Genomic DNA, 21383 nt, shown 5'->3' on the forward strand with positions numbered 1-21383 from the left:
TTTGTTTCATTGGGCTAGCTTTTACAAGGTGTGTTAGAAAAGTAATGAGACTGATTTTTTTGCCTACCAAAGTTTTTAGTTTTTTCAAACAACAACATTGTCTCCTTCAAAGTAGTTCCCCTCGGCAGCTACACATCAGTGGAGTTGTTATTCCAGTCTTGGCAGCAGCACTGAAAGGCTTCAACTGGTAGGCCTTTAACGTGCCAGTCACATTCTTTTGAATGTTCTCGAGTCCCAAAATACCTCATTTTAAGACATTTTTCAGTTTTGGGAAAAGAAAATGTCACAAGGTCTCATATTAGGTGAATAGGAGGGGGGCAGGGGGCTGTGGAACAGCAGTAATGTCTTTTGAGGTAAAAAAAAGTCCATGATAGAAGTGGCTATGTGACATGAGGTGTTTTCATGATGCAGCATCCCCTAGTCTGCAGTGTGAACTCTCAATCAATTGAATCTTTTAAATCAACATTGTCTTGATTTTGCGTTTGCTCATTCAAGCTTTATGGTTGAGGAGATGTCTCAGTGTGCCACTCCTCACTTCACTGCTTTGTCTCTAGATTGTACTAAAATCCAGAATTCATCATATCACCGAACCATTTGCGGTCATTGGCAATCTTCCAAAGAAGATCAATGCACAGGTTTCTTTGATAGTCCTTTTGCTCGACTGTGAGATTTTTTGGCACCATTTTGGGACAAACTTTCACATGTTATTGTTAAACATCGGCCTGATCTCAAAAGTGCACTCACATTTTTGATGATGTTTTCATTGAGTTTTGAAATTAAACTTCTCCCTGAGTGAGGTTCACTTTGTTCTTGGCCTTCCAAAAATAATATTTGCCAGTGAAAAACTTGTGCTTTTGATAAGGAATGTCCCCCATAGATCTGTTTCAACTTTTCAAAGGATGCATGAGCAGATTACTGAAGTTTAACACAAAACTTGATTACAAAATGTTGTTCTAAATTCCTCTGTTCCATTTTTTGTAACACGGAGCAAAAACACAATGACACTGATTGTGCTTTCAAAAATCACAGATGGCTGTACAGAGATGAAACTCAGCCTGAACATCTGGAAGAAATGAACACAGTTAGAACAAAACAGAATTGCCAGGTTGCTTGCAGTGTCAGCATCAGTAGTTTTCTCATACACCTTGTATGTAGCTTTACACAGAATAGCTGTCTGCATACTGAAAACGTCAAAATCTGATTAATATATGTTAGAGTTTAGGAGAATTCATACTTACAAGTTCAGATATTGTATAAATTGTGGAAGTGAATAATAAGGTAGTCTTTTACTTTGTTTTTGAATAACTGGACATTTTCAGTTTCTTTTCTGGTGATTAGTGTGCTCCTGTGCACTAGAATATAAAACTCCATCCTGAACTTAAAAGCCAAAAAGCCATAGGGAGAGGATGAAATTCAGATCTTTTACATTGTTTATGTTTTAAAAGGTAATTTAATAGTATAAACAATTGATTAGCTCAAATAACTCTTTTGACAGTTACATATTGCATCATAAAATACCTGCAGTCCTATTTCAATTTTTCGTTTCCTCTCGCAAAACAACTGATTCATTCTTTTGCGTGTGTGTGTCAGTTTTTATAGTTATAAACACAGCACTAATGTTTATAATGCTGCATAATCTGTTACTATTTTTATGAGAATCCTAGTAATATTTCTTTTACGAAAAGCTATTCAATTTTTGTCCCCAGATAATACGACAGCTGCTTACTCAGGATATAATTACACAGAAGCAGTTTGATGATTTCATGAAAGCAGAGCATGAGGTAAGTAAATGAACATGATAAACAGTAAAATAAATATTTTGCATTAGTACTATACATTTTTATATGAGTATTGAATAAGTGACATTGTTATAAAAAATCCCAGTATTGAACAACTGAGGACTGCTCGAGACAAATAAGGACCAAGCTGTTTGGAGTTATTTTTAGATTTTACATCAGATTTGTTATTATTAGCTTCTTTCCTATGTCATATTTATTGATAACTTTGGTACAGTAAGTAGTCCCATCAGACTGTTAACAGAGTTCAGTTCAATCTTTTTTATAAGGAGGATCCAAAATATCAGATAGAACATCAATGGGAAGGCAAATATAAAACTTAGATTTCTTAGATTTGTTAGAAGGAGTGTGATGCTTTTGTAAAGAGAATTGCATACAAGATGGTTACCTATTTTAGAGCACTGCACCAGTGTTTGGCATCTTTATAAAGTGTGCATGATAACAGACATTGAACAAATTCAGAAATGTGCTTCTAGGATCATAGTAGAGCAGTGTAGCCTATATGAAATTGTGGCAGAGAAGCTCAGGCAGTTTAATTGAGGATATTTACAAGAAAACCTATATTATTCTCTCATAACCTTGATGACTACATTGAGAGAACCACTGTGTAATAAAAAGTGTACAGTAGTTCTGCTGCCTCCATTGTATATCTTTTGTGGGGTTCATGAGAATAATATGAGAGAAATTAGGATGCGTAGAGAGACATATACATAATCATGTTTCCCTTCCTCAGTATGCAAATGGAATAGGATAGAAAGTCACATATACTGACACATCTTTGTATCATACATCATTATGTAGTGGTTATAATTACAATTTGGTAACATATGGATAACTGATTATATTTCTGCCTCCTGCAATCAACATTTGACATTTGTGTTTTCTAGAAGGTGCTGAGACTTATTTATTTATGGTATACTGCAACTTACTAGAACATTCTTTATATTTATAAACAGGGGCACTTTCTGCTGATACATGCAGTTCAGTTCCATGTATACCTTTGAGTGTGATCAATAAATGTGCACTCAGTGTGAAGTTTTGACAGTGTTTATGAAAGGGATAGATTGCTACTCACCACGTAGAAGAGATGTTGACTCACAGGCAGGGGCAATAAAAAGACTGCTAAACATGTAAACCTTGGGCCAAAAGGCCTTCTGCTAAAGTAGACAACACACACACACACACACACACACACACATTCACGCAAGCACAGATCACATGTATATATGACCACTGTCTCTGGGCATGTGTGAGTTATGCTTGCGAGAGTGTGTTTGTTGTCTGCTTTAGAAGTAGGCCTTTTGGACTAAAGCTCACATGTTTAGCATTATTTTTATTGCGGCTGTCTGCAATTCAGCATCTCCCCTGCATGGTAAGTAGTAATATATCCCTTCCATAATATTGTTATTATTCCATCCTGGATTTTCCATTGTTCAATTTGAAGTTTTAGGCCTTGTGATGATGCAGCTTTTTGTAACTGGTACTTGATTTCAGATTCTGCACACATAGTTTGGTGGAAGAGCTGGGTATCGCAAACATCAACATTTCCATCGCACCCATAACAGTATGGGGAAGCTGTCATCTTCATGGACAGGAACTAGAATACAAACAGCACATTCCTCCTAGATTCTACATTGTCAAGGTACCAATGGACACTAAAGCATAAGTGAGTCAGGTGTCCAGCTGTATTTTTGGAAGATGCTGCCCAGGATCTAACAAAATGGCTAAAGAAATTCTCTTTGTTTGCTAGATACAGTAGATAGGATGTGTCTCACATATATTTTTGCTTGATTGATACAACACAGCAATGGTTTGAGAACAACAAAGAGAAGCTTAAGAACTTGGAGAGGTCAACATTGCTCAAGAACAACTGACAAATAGAGCCCAGTGCCAGGGGGAGACAACACAGTACTATACACAAAGTGTTGTGGCACTATGTATCACACAGTGAATGAGAATATGAGGAAAGCCGACTAAATTTCATGTCTGTGAAGGATGTCTATCAAATACTTCTTTTGAAGTATGTCACCACAAGAGAGGCTTTCATTAAATGGTTCCAGAACTTTGAGACAATGCACCAGGTAAATATGATGAAAGAGGTTTGAAAGGCTTCAAAATGTCATAGTGATGGCTGTCATGAATGATCATCAAGATATTGCATAGCTCATACAGGAAATAGTAAAAGAAGATGGGTTTATGACATCTGTTACTGTCAAATTCCAGAGAGCCAGAAATACCAGTGTTAACTATTGAGCCCAGCAAAAAGGAAATACAATCATTAATTCAAACATAGGTTTGTCTGTCATTGGCATCAATCTCTACAAGACAAACCAACAATGAGAAATTAAATCACAAACCCTGGACTTCTACCAGCTCCATTCCCACTCCAGGCTGGACTACGCTTACCAAACACCAGTGACAATAGGCAACCAGCAGGGCCCCAGACCTTGGACCCCCCCATCTGGGCAAAGCACCCACGGGAAACCATGGAAAACTGAGAGTGAGGTCAGCCAACCTGGCTTCCACTACACAACATCCTAGTTCCTCAACAACATAGAGAAAAGGACTACAGGATGATATTATTCCATTGTGAATGTTCTGCACATGCCACACACTACTAGGAAGAAAGAAGACTGTTCAACACTGCAAGATGTAAAGAACAGGGCAGTTCTACACTCATCATACAACTGCAGATGATGCCAATTTGTGGGACAAAGCTAATAGCTGTACCCTGATCAAGGTCATTGTCCAGTGTGCCGCAGTCATTCTGTATTGCCATTCATAGGTGTCATCAGTTTTCATAGACATCAAAACCAGGAATATTAAACAAGCCAGCCATCTATGGAGGTGAACCCATGGTGCACAAAAATCCTCCATAGATAACCATTGACAAGGCATCAGGAAATGAAACTGATGTTGTCACTAATGATCAACTTGTCTAGATGGTAGTCATTGTCTGTGCTATCAAATGTTTATTGTCTTATGTTTGGAGATCCAAAAGCTCAATGTTGCAAATGGAAAATACTTCCAGCCAATGGGGACCTATATTGTGGGAATAGTGGTCAATGAAAGAATGCAGTGCTTTGAATTTGTCGTTTTCTCAGAATGTAACTGCAGTGTTATACTTGGATGGGCTTTATTCGGGTACCACAATCATTCATAAGCTGTGGAAGAGTGGAGCTCCAGATTAGTGAAGTTATTTTGACAAGATTCTTTGTGATTGTCTACCACTTTGGACTGAACTATAGTCAATCATCTGGATGCTTTGTTAGACTGTTATACTCTAGACAACTTCAAAAAGATACTCAGCCTCAAAAAAGTGATGATCATCTTCGTTACAAGTGGACAAGGAGAGCTCTTGACCACCATTTGCCATAAACAGTAGCAACTCACCTCTAAGTGTGTGTGCAAGGGGTAGGCAAAACTGTCCTCCTGGTAGATCCACATAATGCCTTTAATGAAGAATCATATTAAGGTATCACTACCGACTAACTGTTGCAAGAATCTTCTACACAGCCAACTTGAGGAATAATGTTGGCACATGTTAGCCATTATGTGTCAGTTTTTGGTCACATTCAACTCCGGAGAGAAGACAAGGCAATCCACACAACACAGAGTGAAGTGCTATCTCGACACTGGTCTCTCAATTAAATGGTGCTAATTTGGGTTGTGTCCAGCTGAACAGCGGTTAATTCGAAAGGTAATGGAGAAGGTGCTGCCAGTACAATGTCATTCATTCATTTTGTTCTTTTGAAGAAGGAAGGTGGCTGAACAAAATCACTAAAAGTGATGCAAAGTAATTGCAATGAATTGATGACACCTTGGACTGTAGGAAGAGAGTGAAGTAGATATGCAGACTGGCTAGTGGCTGATCAAGTTTGGAGAAGATGCCTGGGAAAAAAAAAAATTTTCAAAACACCTAATGGTTTTAATAAGTTAAAAATTATGCTGTTTGGTTTAGCGCATCTTTGATTGCATAATGGACAGACTGCTTAGACATCTTAAATGGACAGAGTGTCTTTTGCTGCCAGGATGACATTCTGTTTCCGCAAAAACATCTGAAGAGCATTTGAGACATTTGAAAACTGTTCATGACACATGTCTGCACCTAAATTCAAAAATGTGCCTCTTTGGTCCACAAGGAACAAATTCTTGGGGCATGCAGTTAACAGATATATAGTGCATCTGTTCTGACAAAAAATGTGAGGCATAACATATTTTGCAACTCCTCTGAACATTTGTGATGTGAGAGGCTTCCTTGGAATATACTCCTATTACAGAGGATTTCTGAAGAATTTCTTTTGCAAGGCCCTGCCACTGTAAGAACTGCTGCAGGGAGATACCAAATATTCTTGAAGCTAAGAGCAATAAAGATCTTTCTGTGTCCTGAAGGAGGTACTGACATTTTCACAAGTGCTAGCAATTTTTGGTGAGAATGCTGAGACGAAACTACAAACTGAGGCTAGTAGTTTTGAGATGAGTGCAGTTCTTACGCAAATACAGGGTGGAACTGATAAAGTGATCCCATGATTCCTTATGCTTCCTGAATACTCTCCAAGTCCCACAAGAATTATTCTCAGACTGAGAAAGAGTATCTTTCGGTATGGGTAATTAATAAATTACAACCCTATTTATGTGGCAGACCATTCAAAGTAATGACTGCCCACCATTCTTTGAGCTAGGTGATGAGCTTGAAATATCAATCAGCACAACTGGCAAGATGGGAGACATAACCAGATTTTCTGTAGAAGATTTGATATTGAAGTATGGAGTACCTTGTATAATGACCCTGCCTAGGATTATTACACATGTGAAATCTGGCCAACAATCTCAAGGTGGAAGAGGAATTTGACTTCCCAATTGCAGAGAGAGTGGAAGACCCATCAAAATATATCAGGTAATGACTGTACACCACTTTAGGTGAGGCTACCAAAGCCTTCTGTTTCTCCATGTCAGGGATGTTCTGAACTTATCTTCTTGGGCTAACAGCCTCAGTTGTGTAACTGGACGAACACTAACCATCCCAAAGAATTTTCCTTTTAACTCAAGGAATGGATCACACAATTGAATTATCAAATTGAGATTGCCTCAGGGGGACAATTTCCTGTCGACCAAAGTTGACCCATGCAGCAGGTGTTTGTATTCCGGGAGATCAGCTGAAAAGTGGGTAAAGGAAGAGTCAGAGCTCCCAAAGCCCTTGAAAAATTTAAAATTAAAAGTATTTTGGAGTGGAGACCATAAATGTACGGACAATGACCAAGACTATGAAATGGGACCTCCTCTTTATAGATAAAAAATGATTTACATAAACATGCTGCAGTCAAAACTCATTGAAATAGTAACAGTTCAGATGGATGGTTTAACTTTGGTAGTTAACTTTTTCTTCCTCAATATCCAGGAATTCTTCATAAGAATAGGATTTGGATATACACTCCTGGAAATTGAAATAAGAACACCGTGAATTCATTGTCCCAGGAAGGGGAAACTTTATTGACACATTCCTGGGGTCAGATACATCACATGATCACACTGACAGAACCACAGGCACATAGACACAGGCAACAGAGCATGCACAATGTTGGCACTAGTACAGTGTATATCCACCTTTCGCAGCAATGCAGGCTGCTATTCTCCAATGGAGACGATCGTAGAGATGCTGGATGTAGTACTGTGGAACGGCTTGCCATGCCATTTCCACCTGGCGCCTCAGTTGGACCAGCGTTCGTGCTGGACGTGCAGACCGCGTGAGACGACGCTTCATCCAGTCCCAAACATGCTCAATGGGGGACAGATCCGGAGATCTTGCTGGCCAGGGTAGTTGACTTACACCTTCTAGAGCACGTTGGGTGGCACGGGATACATGCGGACGTGCATTGTCCTGTTGGAACAGCAAGTTCCCTTGCCGGTCTAGGAATGGTAGAACGATGGGTTCGATGACGGTTTGGATGTACCGTGCACTATTCAGTGTCCCCTCGACGATCACCAGTGGTGTACGGCCAGTGTAGGAGATCGCTCCCCACACCATGATGCCGGGTGTTGGCCCTGTGTGCCTCGGTCGTATGCAGTCCTGATTGTGGCGCTCACCTGCACGGCGCCAAACACGCATACGACCATCATTGGCACCAAGGCAGAAGCAACTCTCATCGCTGAAGACGACACGTCTCCATTCGTCCCTCCATTCACGCCTGTCGCGACACCACTGGAGGCGGGCTGCACGATGTTGGGGCGTGAGCGGAAGACGGCCTAACGGTGTGCGGGACCGTAGCCCAGCTTCATGGAGACGGTTGCGAATGGTCCTCGCCGATACCCCAGGAGCAACAGTGTCCCTAATTTGCTGGGAAGTGGCGGTGCAGTCCCCTACGGCACTGCGTAGGATCCTACGGTCTTGGCATGCATCCGTGCGTCGCTGCGGTCCGGTCCCAGGTCGACGGGCACGTGCACCTTCCGCCGACCACTGGCGACAACATCGATGTACTGTGGAGATCTCACGCCCCACATGTTGAGCAATTCGGCAGTACGTCCGCCCGGCCTCCCGCATGCCCACTATACGCCCTCGCTCAAAGTCCGTCAACTGCACATACGGTTCACGTCCACGCTGTCGCGGCATGCTACCAGTGTTAAAGACTGCGATGGAGCTCCGTATGCCACGGCAAAATGGCTGACACTGACGGCGGCGGTGCACAAATGCTGCGCAGCTAGCGCCATTCGACGGCCAACACCGCGGTTCCTGGTGTGTCCGCTGTGCCGTGCGTGTGATCATTGCTTGTACAGCCCTCTTGCAGTGTCCGGAGCAAGTATGATGGGTCTGACACGCCGGTAACAATGTGTTCTTTTTTCCATTCCAGGAGTGTGTATTCCATTCGGTGTGCTAAATGTATTGAGTAAAAGATACACCTTTATACATTTTATTACTTAAAGCGACACAAGTGGTCCATTGCTAATATTAGATCAACAGTGAAACCTGAATGCCACAAATGCCACTCTTATATATATTTTCAAATAATTACTTGGCTGTTATTACTATAATTTTTAGATATTATAGTTAAAAATTACCATGTCATGTTAATCTGACATCTGTACAATTTTATCAATATTATCAGTTTTTCTTTCTTTTACCCAGGAAGTACCTTTTGATCACTAAATGTACTGTACATTACTGTAATTGTGCCAAAGTATAGCACATTTATATGGACAATGTTCAGACAGACTATTATGATAGTTATATGTTCTACATTTGGTGGATCATATTTGACGAACATGTTTTTTTTATCCATTGATGTACACTGTTTTTCTCCTGTGAAGGCAGGTGTAATAACAGAAACTGGTAGAGAATATACATACAATTGCTTTCAAAAAATTTAACACATGTAGACAGTCACCTACAAAAAGTTTTATATTGAAAAAAGTTTGGAAGTTGTCTGAGAATATCAGCTTAAGAATATATGGTAAAAATTTCAACAAACAACCATGAAGGGAAATTTTCAACAATCGGTATTTTTCCTACTGAGAAATCATGATCTTTCTGGGTTTTCTCAGGAACCATCCATGAACAAATGGTGCTGCAAATCACTTGACCCCTTATGTTTGTCATCAATAGAACCCAAGATACAATACCTGAAAAATCACATTCTCGCATGTGGCCTTTTGGGACACATTGGTACCATGCAAGTCGTGTATGGACTGGTAAAAACAATATCCACATATGCAGAGATCAGATACTTTAAGGCAACAATGAGAAATGTGGTATTACATGCAGCTGAGGCAGTAACACTAAGAATGAATTGTGCTGAACAACTAGAGAAAGAAGAGAGAGAAATGCTGGGCCCTAAAAGATTTTGTGAGAAAGCACAAAGTCAGTATAGAGAATTCAAGCTGAAAAGGCAAGGTTTGTCAGACATGTAATCAGGATGAATATGGATAGAATCATGAAAAAAGTATGGGAAACAATGGGGAGGACAAGAGGAAAGATAGGAACCAAGTCAGTTGATGAACTCTGGTAGGATTGATCAGAATTTGAGGTCAATTTGGAAGAAAAGGAAAATCAGAGAAGCGAGTGCAGACTGACACATATGCCAGAGATCGATGACAAAGAATGATACAGGAAAAGGATAGAATGTCACTAGTGGAGCAGACAGAAGAAGAGGATACTGACTATCTTCCAAGGAGGAAGAGGTAGTGGGAGGAGAAGAGGAAAATGCAATCCGTGAAGTGGCTGCCCATAGTCGTGTCCTACTGAGGACGATAATGCAAGAAGAAAAAAAATATGCTCTTTGGTCCTACAAAAATGTTTCAGCCAAGACTGGTGTCAGAAGTAATCTCACAATACAACAGTGTCCACAGGGTGACAACTGCCTGCCTAGCACCCACAGACTAGCAACTTTAGAGATATTAATTAGACATTATCAGGTATCAGATGTATTCAGTATGTGTTGATATTGAACAAAGAGACTGGGATACATTATTACCTGTTGTGACAGAATGCAGCAAAGCAAGACATTGTAGATTTCACATATTTTTTCCTGATCCATGGTTAAGAGGCTAAGATGAAGATGAAGAAAATGCTTCCTGCTCAGCCTGACAATGTTCTGAATGATTCTTTAGTTTAAAAATTTTTAATCAATTTCTGGAAACTATGAACTGAATTGTTCCTCAATATAGTCCAAAGGAACCTGAAAAATAAATAAATAAATAGAATACATCAAACAGTTCATGACTGGAATCTAAGAAGCAAGGACATTGAACACCCAGGGTCAGTACCACAAATGTTATAAACACGGATCAATAAGCTTCAATCCAGGTGACATAGTATGGATTTTTATACATGTGCAGAATGTTAGACTATCAGAAAATAAAGTAAAACACTGCTTTGCCTGTGTCACATTTCTTAGAAAGACACGGTTGATGATCCTATATTGTTGAAAGCTCGTCCATATGCTTCACATGAAGCCCTATCATATTACATTATGGGTTTCCAATACACAGGTCATAAAGACTAGCCCAACATTTTAATGCCTGAATTGAAGTAATTCCTTTTAATAATTGCAATCCCCATGAGAATGTGACAACATGACTAGAATGTGAATATTTATCACAACCTCGACCTGAAGGACCACTAACGACAGCTCTGAGAAGCTCTAGTTTACTCTGAAACAGCAATGCTGCACTGTGTGCTTTGTGGTGTAATGGTTGTAGTTGCTACCTGGAAAAGTGCGGGTCACTGGTTTGATCCCCAACTTATGCAGTTGTTTGTAATTTGAAGTATGTGGTTTCTAGAAGGTTCTGGAACTTGCTTACGTGTGCGATCAGCAAATGTTCTTTCAATGTGATGTCTTGTTGATGATTCGACTCTCATAACTGATAGTTGATTGTGGATTCTACGCAACAATACTGATATGACGTAGAAAGTTTGTAGTGTTTGCACAAAGCCTTATTCCAAGACAGTGGTGCAATGCATACAACAAAAATTGTTCCTTCATACTTTTTACTGTACCTCTCATGCTTCTACTGTCAATATTTAAATTTTTTTTAAAAATTGGCCTTTATAACTGCTTAATGTGGAAGACTACTGAACTCTTTATGTTAATATTTTAATTTGAACATCTTTACTTTGTTGTTGTCTTACAGCTGTTAGGTGCATTGTTTCAGAGCTGCAAAGTAGTAGTAGATAATAGTGACATTGAATTTTGAACTGTCAGCTTCTGTTTCAGACTCAGTTATGGAAAACGTGACAAAGCTCACCAAAATTTCTGAAATTTGCGTTTTTGCTCATTCTTGCTCTAACTCGGGTAATGAAATCCCTACAATTTGTCAGTTGTTTACTATTTAATATGCACAGTTACCTATATTCAGTAACTGTTCTTAATTTCAGGTTACAAATGCAGTAAAACAAACAGCTCATAACAATGCAGAACTTGTTACCTCCAAAGCAGTTAATAGCAGTAGAACAATATGGGAAAAGGAAGAAGCGACTGGTTTAGACTTCAGACTGACTGCAGATGTTGATGACAGAGTTACATCACTTAAAGGTTTGTTGTTTTTCTTGTAGATATAAAAAAAATCAAACTAAAATAATGGAATAATAGAAATATCAGGATGAAAATAATAAATAAAAAGGAGAAAAGGCAAGTACTTGCTTTGGCTAGTTGATGACTGGCTCATAGATGCACAAAACAGTACAGAGGCTTAGCCAACTTTTGAGCTACTTTTTGTTCTAGTGTAAGTTCACATAACCTTTCCCACAAGTGGTATGTATCAGTATCTGTGTGCTTGTGGTGAGAATATCTATTTCAATTAGAAAAAGACCTTTAAATTGAAACCTTGTAACTCCTCTGTAATGTTAGGTGAGTCTGTGAGCCATGCACTGATAAACAAGATGTGAGCAGTTGACTTCCTTTATTTTATAAATTTTTCATTAAAAAGTCCAGTGATAATTTTACCTTCATACAGGTAGAAGGTCAGTAACCCCAGATTTTTTTTTAAATTACAGATCATCTGTTGAAGGAAAATAAGGGAAATGGGTTAAAATGGCTTCAGAAAGTTCTTATTGACATCTGTCACATAAAACTTGCAACAGAGAATCATCAGATGGACAATGAAAAGGTCATTCTGGAACCTGTGGCCTACTATTGCTCATGTAAGTTAAATGATGTTCAAATATATGAACTTATTTTATTAACAGCTTGTGAGCGCTGTGGGAATTGTTTTATTCGTCACTCCTTCTCCTTCTTCTTCTTCTTCTTCTTCTTACATATCTAGGATCACTATGATGTCTTCCCTCATGTATCAGCTCAGTGTGTTAAAAATGCTCAGAATCACAGTCTGTAGAATACTGCACTGTCTAGTGCTTGGACTGCAGTGTCATATTAGTTGACATGGAAATGTAAAAGCTAGTAATTTTCACATTTTACATGCCATTACCAGGAATTATTTCAAATGTTATCATTAACTTTGTAGAGGATTAAAATTTCCTAATAGAACTAGGAAGACATTGTATGTTGATGGTACACCACCATCTTTACATGAAATTGTTACAAAGAAGAAATTCTGATCATTTGTAAATGGTTTAAGTGGCGCCAAAGTTAGTGTCCAGTCACCCATGGGCAAGACAAGAACTAAAACCGTGGGTAGCAAAGCAAAAGAGAAATGTTTAACTCTGTTACCAGATGTTCCTTTACAAAGGAAAACCCAAGAGTATGCCCCAATCTAATCCTCATATCATTGAAAGGATGAGTGAAACAGATAGTAGTGTCAATGGCATTGAGAAGCAGCTGAAAGCATTTATAATTGAACAAAGCCCCTGGGCCCAATGGAATCCCAATCAGATTGTATACCCAGTTGCAGCTGAATTAGCCTCTCTGTTAATTATAATGTATCACAGATCCCTCAAAGAAAATCAGGGCTCAGTAGTTGGTAGAAAACATAGGCCACACGTATACGAGAAGGGTTGCAGAAGTGATCCATAAAGCTACAGTCCAATATCCTTGACATCCATTTATTGTAGAATCTTAGAACATATTCTGAGCTCATGTGTAATGAGATATCTCAAGCGAACAATTTTGAAAATGTGGATCATGTGACACCTAATGTGCACGATTCTCACATGACATTCTGTAAGCGATGGATCAAGGCAGCCAGGTTAGATGATATCTGAAAAGCATTTCACCCTGTACCACACCTACGCTTATTATCAATGGTATGAACAGCTGGAGTACCAGGTGAAATTTGTGATTAGATTGATGATTACTTGGTACGGAGGACACAGCAATTATCTCAGATGCAGAGTCATCGATAGATGTAGAAATAACTTTGGGTGTACCCCAGGGAACTGTGTTGAGTTCCTTGCTGTTCATGTTGTACATTAGTGACCTTGTGGACAATTTTAATAGTAACATCAGACATTTCTCAGATAAAGCAGTTATCTATAATGAAGCACAGTCTGAACAAAGCTGCACAAATATTCAGCCAGACTTTTATAAGTTTTCAAAGTGGTGCAGAGATTGGCAACTTGCTTTAAATGTTCAGAAATGTAAAATTGTGCACTTCGCAAAATGACAGAAACATAGTATACTATGAATACAATATTCCTGATTCACAGTTGGAATTGGTCAATTCATACAAATACTTGAGTGTAACACACTGTAGGAACATGAAATGGAATGATCATATAAATCCAGTCATGAGTAAAGCAGGTAGCAGACTTCAGTTTATTGGCAGAATACTAGGGATATGCAATCAGTCTACAAAGGAGATTTCTTACAAAACACTTGTGTATCCACCCTAGAATATTGCCTAAGTGTGTGGGACCCTGTTCCAAATAGGACTAACAGCAGATATTGAACATATAAGGTGAGGCTATAAAATAACGTGGCTAATGCTGACAAAGAGTAAGTATGCGTGTGTGAAAGATGAATGACCAGTAGCTGTGAAGCGGGAAGCCATCTCAGTTGAATGCTGCCATATCTGGTGTATGTAGACAAATCATTGTGCCATGGCCTTCATTGGTGTAAGATCTGTTATTTTGTTTTGCCAGAAAAATATTAAGTGTAATAACAGAGCAACAAATCGTCATAAGGTTTCTTGTGAAACTAGGAATAACTGCTACTGAAACCCATCTTTTACTAATTTTTACTAAAAGAAGTATGTGGCAAAGAATGTTTATCACATACATGAGTGTTTGAGTGGCTCAGGCATTTTCCAGAAGGCTGAGAAGACGTTGAAGAAAACTCATGCCCAGGACACTCTTCAACATAATCAGAGTAGGTATTCTGATTTGATCTGACCATCAGTCAAGTATTCCGTCAATTGCTGAAACCATAGAAATTGACAATTAATGCACAAGGCAAATTTTACATAATAAATTTAATGTAAAAAAGTGTGTGAAAGACTGGTGCAAAAACTTCTCATGACTGAACAAAAGGAAGCCCATAACAATGTTTGTACTGACACTTTGAATATCATTGAAAATGATCATAATTTCTTCAAAAGAGTGATAACATGTGATGAATCTTGGCTTTTAACTTATGATACAGAAACTAAGCTCCAATCCAGGCATTGGAAGGGCCCAAGTTCACCAAAAATGATAAGAGCTTGAATGAGCAAACTGAGATTCAAAGCATTGATGATTGTCCCCCTCCTATACTGTATTCTTGGAATTGTGTATCTTTACTGTGTCCCTGAAGGTCAAACTACTAATCAACATTACTGCCTTGAGGTTCTTGCTCAAACCCATGATAAAATGAAGAAAAAAGACCTGAATTTAGTTCTGCATTAAGACAATACACTACATTGTCTGTTAAGAAGTTTCTAGTGGTTTACAGCATCCCAGTGTTAGACCATCCACCGTATTTGCCTAACCTAGAACTTTGTGGCACTTATCTATTCTCCAAGATCAAATCTGTATTAAAAGGACCAAAATTTCAGTCCACTGAAGCAGTGAAAGAAGAAGTGGCACACGTCATCTAGAAACTCACAAAGGAAGAGTTCCAGCACTGTCTCCATCAATGAAAAATTTGCTTGGAACTTTGTGGGGATAGATGAGGGTGTATATTGAGAGTGACAGTAACTAAATATGTGGATTTTTTAAATAAAAAGTTTTAGAGCAATAGTCTTGTTATTTTGTAGCCACACCTCGTATACAGAAAAGAGAAACACGAATAGTCATATGTTTGTCTGACCTGCAGGAGAGTGTCACAGATATGTTCAAAGAACTGAACTGAACTGGCAGACTCTTCAGGGTACACAGAAACTACCCTGAGAAAGTCTACCAACAAATTTTCAAGAACCGACTTTAAATGACGATTCTAGGAATATACTACAACCCCCTACATATTGCTCCCGTAAGGATCACGAAGACAAGATAGATTAATTACAGCACACACAGAGGCATTTAAACAATCATTCCTCCTGTGCTCCATAAGTGAATGGAATGAGAAAAAGCCCTAATAACTGGTAGAATGGGACATATCAGTACCATCTGCCGTGCACTTCACAGTGGTTCACATAGTATACGTGTAGATGTAGAAAAAATAGTTAAAAATAAGGAGGGATAACATTGTGAAACAGCAATAATATATTTTTAAAAGTTTGACTGTCACATGTAATTTCCATTTTTCTAACATATGTCATTCATTTTATCTTATTCTGCATCTCACTGGTATTGATTATATAGTCAATTTCTGCTAAGATGGAAGTGACATTAATCAATAGGTTCCCGTTCCTTGATCATTTAACTGTTCTATTGTGTACATATCCAAGTAGTGCTTGCTCAACTCTTATTCTAAACTTCAGCCACAGTTTCTCTACATGCTCCTGCCCAAAGCCAAATGTTTCTCTTTGGTTGAATTTTCTGATTTTGAGAAAACTGAAGGGTGATCTGTTTAATTGTTAAAAACCATTAAACAGCCAATATAGCATAAAATATTTTTTAATTTAAGATAACTGGCGTCAACAGAGTATGCTGTCATCTGCAGGTCTTAAAATCTTTTCTTGTAAAACACACTCATTTTTTGCTGACCTCACACACAAGATGTCAAGTGAATAAAAATAGCACATTATAAAAGGTTTGTAATTGCTAAAATATTTTAAAATATGAAGCCAACCCCCCACTCCTCAGATACTACACACTGATCTTGCCAAAAGCTGAGAGGTGCTAATTTACTGTATTGTGTTACATATTAAATCCCAATTGCAAGCAAGAGTTAAACGTCAAAAATCATCAAGACTCTGACTATGCCACCGTCATAGCAGGGTGTCCAATTTATCTTGACCACCTAAATAACTGTTTGTCCAGATGCAAATTACAAAATGTTTCAAGCAAATGTTCTTTAGCCATCAGGGGGACATCAATCAGCAAGATTGCCTTCGTTGTAGCTTTGTTTTTTACAAAGGTATGAACAGCGGTATGACTTTTTTAAATGACACCCTGTATTTTTTATTTGGTAATTCATTTCGTCTCCTAAAGACCTATTCAAAAATGTATCACAGTGTACCATTCACTGAAACACAACATTATTAATTACATAACACAACATTCACGTTGACGCTCCCAGCGCTTAGTGCAGGTACTCTGGATAATGGAACACATCCGCATGCTGACGTTGACAGAGGACAAATGTAAACATAAGTAGAATGCACACCTGTCATTCTGTCAACCGTCGTCAGTTGAAGTGTTGTGTGAGTAGAATGTGCACCAATGAAGAGAAAGTAGAAATGCTACTCATCTATGGGGAATGTAAGTAAGCAGAACAGTAATTGCATTACTGTTTTCTTATCTATGGGTAATTTAGTACAGTAGTCCTTTTAAATACTGTTTTGTAGAGTAGCATACAGTAAAGGCTGTCCTTCCTATCAACTGCATCCATATAATTTTTCTTTTATTGTTGTTGCTGAAGGTAGGCGAAATGCTACACAGGCAGTGGAGCTGTACAGAGAGCAATATCCTGACAAGAACCCACCTTCCTGACAGATGGTTTCTCGTCTTGTTGTGACGCTTCAGGAAATGAGAAGTTTAAACTCCCAATAACGCAATCGTCGTAGCACTCACATAGACGAAGCTGCCGAAGTTACTGTTCTCACTTCCGTTGCTATGAATCCCCATGTGAGCACACGACAGCTTGAACCCAAGATTGGCATTCCTAAAACCAGTGTACATCATATTTTTACATGTCAGCAGTTCCATCCTTACCATGATCACCTACATTAAGAATTGCATGGGAATGATTTCCAGAATTGTGTACAGTTCTGTTAGTAGGCACAGCAGCAAATCCTCACCAACCCAATATTCTTCTCCAATGTTCTATTTACCAGTGAATGTTCCTTCTCAAACAAAGGACAGGTAAATACAAGGAACATGCATTATTGGTCCAGTGACAACCCACGTTGGCTTATACAGGTGGAACATCAGCATCAATGGAGAGTTAATGTCTGGTGTGGGATGCTTGGTACTACAATTATAGGCCCTTATTTCATTAATGATAGTCTAAACAGCACAGCATATGCCAACTTCCTCGGATGAATTCTTGCTCCTCTTCTGGATAAAGTGCCACTAAGAACCAGAATGCTTATGTGGTATCAACACGAAGGATGTCCAGTGCATAATGTCTTGCATGTATGTCGTGTTCTGAACCAAAGGTATCCTGCCAGATGGATTGCTCGAGGAGGAACAGTTACATGGCCTTCTAGGTCTCTTGATTTAAATCCTCCAGACTTTTTTCTTTGGGGATGCATTAAAGATGTCTATCACGATATCCCAAAAACTCCAAAGGACATGCAGGAACGTATGATGCTTGCTTGTAATTCTCTTCAGCAGGCAACACTGGAAGCAGTAAATAATTCTTTCATTCAATGAGTGCTCCAGTGTATTGGTGTCCAGGGTCACCACTTTGAGCACCTTTGAATGTTCTACTCCTGGGCAATGGTACAGGAGACTCAAAGTCAATTTTGTGTTATGTTTTTACTTGGTTTTCATTTGTTTTCTGACAACTCCAGCAAGTGGACGAGTTTGTGATCCCGGGATCAAAGTCAATGCTGTGTTATGTAATTAATAACGTTGTGTTTCAGTGAATGGTACACTGTGATATATTTTTGAATAGGTCTTTAGGAGAGGAAATGGATTACCGAATAAAAAAATACATGTGCCATTTAAAAAAGTCATACTGCTGTTCATATCTTTGTTAAAAACAAAGCTACAACAAAGGCAATCATACTGATTGATGCCCCTGAGGGTTAAAGAACATTTGCCTGGAACATTTTGTAATTTGCATCTGGACAAAAAGTTATTTAGGGTGGTCAAGATAAATGGGACAGACTGTATATGTTGCACCTTGAACTACTGCATCCCCTTTGTCACTAAATAGACATAATGCATCCTGACAAATAGCAAATGAAATACTGATATAAACTTCAGTTTAAATCGGTATTGACCAACTCCATCGCCTAGCAACAGTTGCATAACTTTGCCATGTCTACATTGGAAGAATATTACCTGATACTGGCCACGATTTTATATCGGGATTTAACATGGAGCGTTCACTATGTTATACATAGGCTGGCGCACATACTATAGCATTTGCATACGTGCATATAGGGGGAGGGAGCGTGTGGGGGGAGGGGGGGGGGGGGGGGAACTTCGCCCCCTAGATTCCACACATTGATCTTGCCAAAAGCCGAGAGGTGCTAGTTTACTATATTATGAGACATATTAAGTCCCAATTACAAGCAAGAAACATAGCCTGTTGCACAAGGTGCTTTATGTTTTTAAATATTTTGGCCATGACAAACCTATTATAATGTGCTATTTTTATCATCTTGAGATTTTGTATGTGAGGTCAGCATAAAATAAACATAGAATGAGATTTTCACTCTGCAACAGAGTGTGTGCTGATATGAAACTTCCTGACAGATTAAAACTGTGTGCCGGACCGAGACTCGAACTTGGGAGCTTTGCCTTTCGCGGGCAAGTGCTCTACCAACTAAGCTACCCAAGCACGACTCATGCCCCATCCTCACAGCTTTACTTCTGCCACTACCTCGTCTCCTACTTTCCGAACTTTACAGAAGCTTTCCTGCTCCTGCAGGAAGTTTCTTAAAATAAACATGTTTTACAACAAAGAATTTAAGACCTGAAGATGGCGGCATAGTCTGTTGAAATAGGTTATGTTAAATACAAAATATTTTATTCAATTTTGGCTGTTCCTCTTTACGATATTACACTACTGGCTCTTTATCTAGTTTACTGTACATGTAAAATCAAACAATGGAATATCCGGGGTTGAATAATGACAATACAATGAAAAATATAGATTGCTTCTAACCATACAGTGGAGACGTTGAGTCACAGATAGCTACAACAAAAAGACTGCTGAACAAGTGGCTTTCGGCCAGAAGGCCTGAAGCAGACAACACACACACATTCACACAAGCATGACTCACCGATGCCTTAAGGATCAGAGGCATTGGGCACATGTGTGTGAGTTGTGCTCGCACACATGTACAGTGCCTGTTATATATTTTAGATGAAGGCCTTTTGGCCAAAAGCTCACTTGTTTAGCTGTCTTTTTGTAGTATGTGGGTGTGAGCAGGGTGTATATGCCCCAGCACAACCAGGAAATCCGGAAGAAAACTGGGAATTTTTTCATCCAGGACAAAACCAGGAAAAACCCAGGATTTTTTTGGAGTTCTGGAAATTTTTAATTGTTTTATTTTTCAGTTAAATTTTTGTAATTTTGACTAGTAAGAACTGATACATTAAGAAAGAATATAACTGTATCCCACTACTGATGAATAATACTGCAACAATAAAACAAATGAGAGAAAAAAAAATAAAACTTAAATTCTAAAGGAAATGTACCATTTACAAAAACAAAACACAGTGCACACATGAGCATATGCCAACAGCAAAATGTGTCAAAGACTGTAGGATGAAGACTATGCAATACTTCATAAGAACAAACTGCTTCCGATGAGCATGATGTCACAACTTTACATTAGGTTTGTCTGAGCAGCTGCCAGCGGGCTCATGCACAGTTGAGTCGTATATGAGCAGTACCTTTTCACACTTCTGGCTGCTGTTAGCTGTATTGGCAGTAGCAACAAGCAACCAGATGCTACCCGTAAAAATTTTTCTGGCGCGCCCTAGCTGCCATATTGGCACTTTTGCAGAGCTGTCTGAGTTGTAGTGGGAAGGGGGAGTAGTCTCAACATGATCTGTGTTTAAGTTCAGTGATTTTACTGTCATCTTCATTTACATCTCTCACTCCAAAAGAAAAAGAAATGGATTTCTGTGACCGTGAACTATCAAGTGAATTGAAATATATTCACATAATTATGGAAGGTTAAAATATGTTATTAACTTCAGATTTCAGGTTTTATTTTATGTCTTCATTTTTGGCAGTCAAGCATGAATCGCCTTGCAAAACAGTGAAGTTATTCCCGTCGGTTTGCTAAGGAAATTTGGATTTTATTAATATTTTTCACTGAGGCAGTCAATTTATTTGAAACAAAGTGCTTCATTCCACACTATTGACTAGTTTCAACTGTTCGCTGAATTTCAAATGCACATTTTCCTCTTCTGGCATGTGTGGCATTATGCCATGATGAAGAACCACACATGAGGTAATACAGTACTGGTACTCCAAGAAAATTTACATCCCAAAAATCTCACTGAAAAGCTTAATATCAGGCTGGGGCCCACGTCATTGTGAATCTGGTCATACGAATGTGCACTTTAAACCGAATTATGCATTTACGTATGGTTTACAAAATACCGATGCTCTTGAAGTATCTTCTGATTTCCTGCTTTTTTTTTTTTTTTTTTTTTTTTTTTTTTTTTTTTTTTTTTTTTTTTTTTTTTTTGTGACATAATGTAAGATTATCTGATCAAAAGTATCCAGACACCCCCCAAAAAAATACATTTTTCATATTAGGTGGATTGTGCTGCCACCTATTGCCAGGTACTCCATATAAGAGACCTCGGTAGTCATTAGCCATTGGGAGAGAGCAGAATGGGGTGCTCTGCGGAATTCATGGACTTCGAACGTGGTCAGGTGATTGGGTGTCACTTGCATAATACATCTGTAAGTGAGATTTCCA

General features: G+C 38.8%; 1 protein-coding gene across 3 annotated transcripts in view; it reads left to right on the forward strand.

Annotated features, from left to right (window-relative positions):
- The window catches only part of LOC126457362 (protein timeless), a 374910-nt gene that overhangs the window by 322294 nt on the left and 31233 nt on the right, over positions 1 to 21383 (forward strand). For all 3 annotated transcript variants that reach the window (XM_050093600.1, XM_050093599.1, XM_050093601.1), the window contains 3 exons: positions 1707 to 1781; positions 11665 to 11821; positions 12283 to 12429. In XM_050093600.1, coding sequence (XP_049949557.1) covers positions 1707 to 1781; positions 11665 to 11821; positions 12283 to 12429 — 379 coding nt within the window. The remainder of the gene's footprint in view (positions 1 to 1706; positions 1782 to 11664; positions 11822 to 12282; positions 12430 to 21383) is intronic.

The sequence above is a fragment of the Schistocerca serialis genome, chromosome 2 (genome assembly GCF_023864345.2).
Source record: "Schistocerca serialis cubense isolate TAMUIC-IGC-003099 chromosome 2, iqSchSeri2.2, whole genome shotgun sequence".
Classification (NCBI taxonomy): Eukaryota; Metazoa; Arthropoda; class Insecta; order Orthoptera; family Acrididae; genus Schistocerca; species Schistocerca serialis.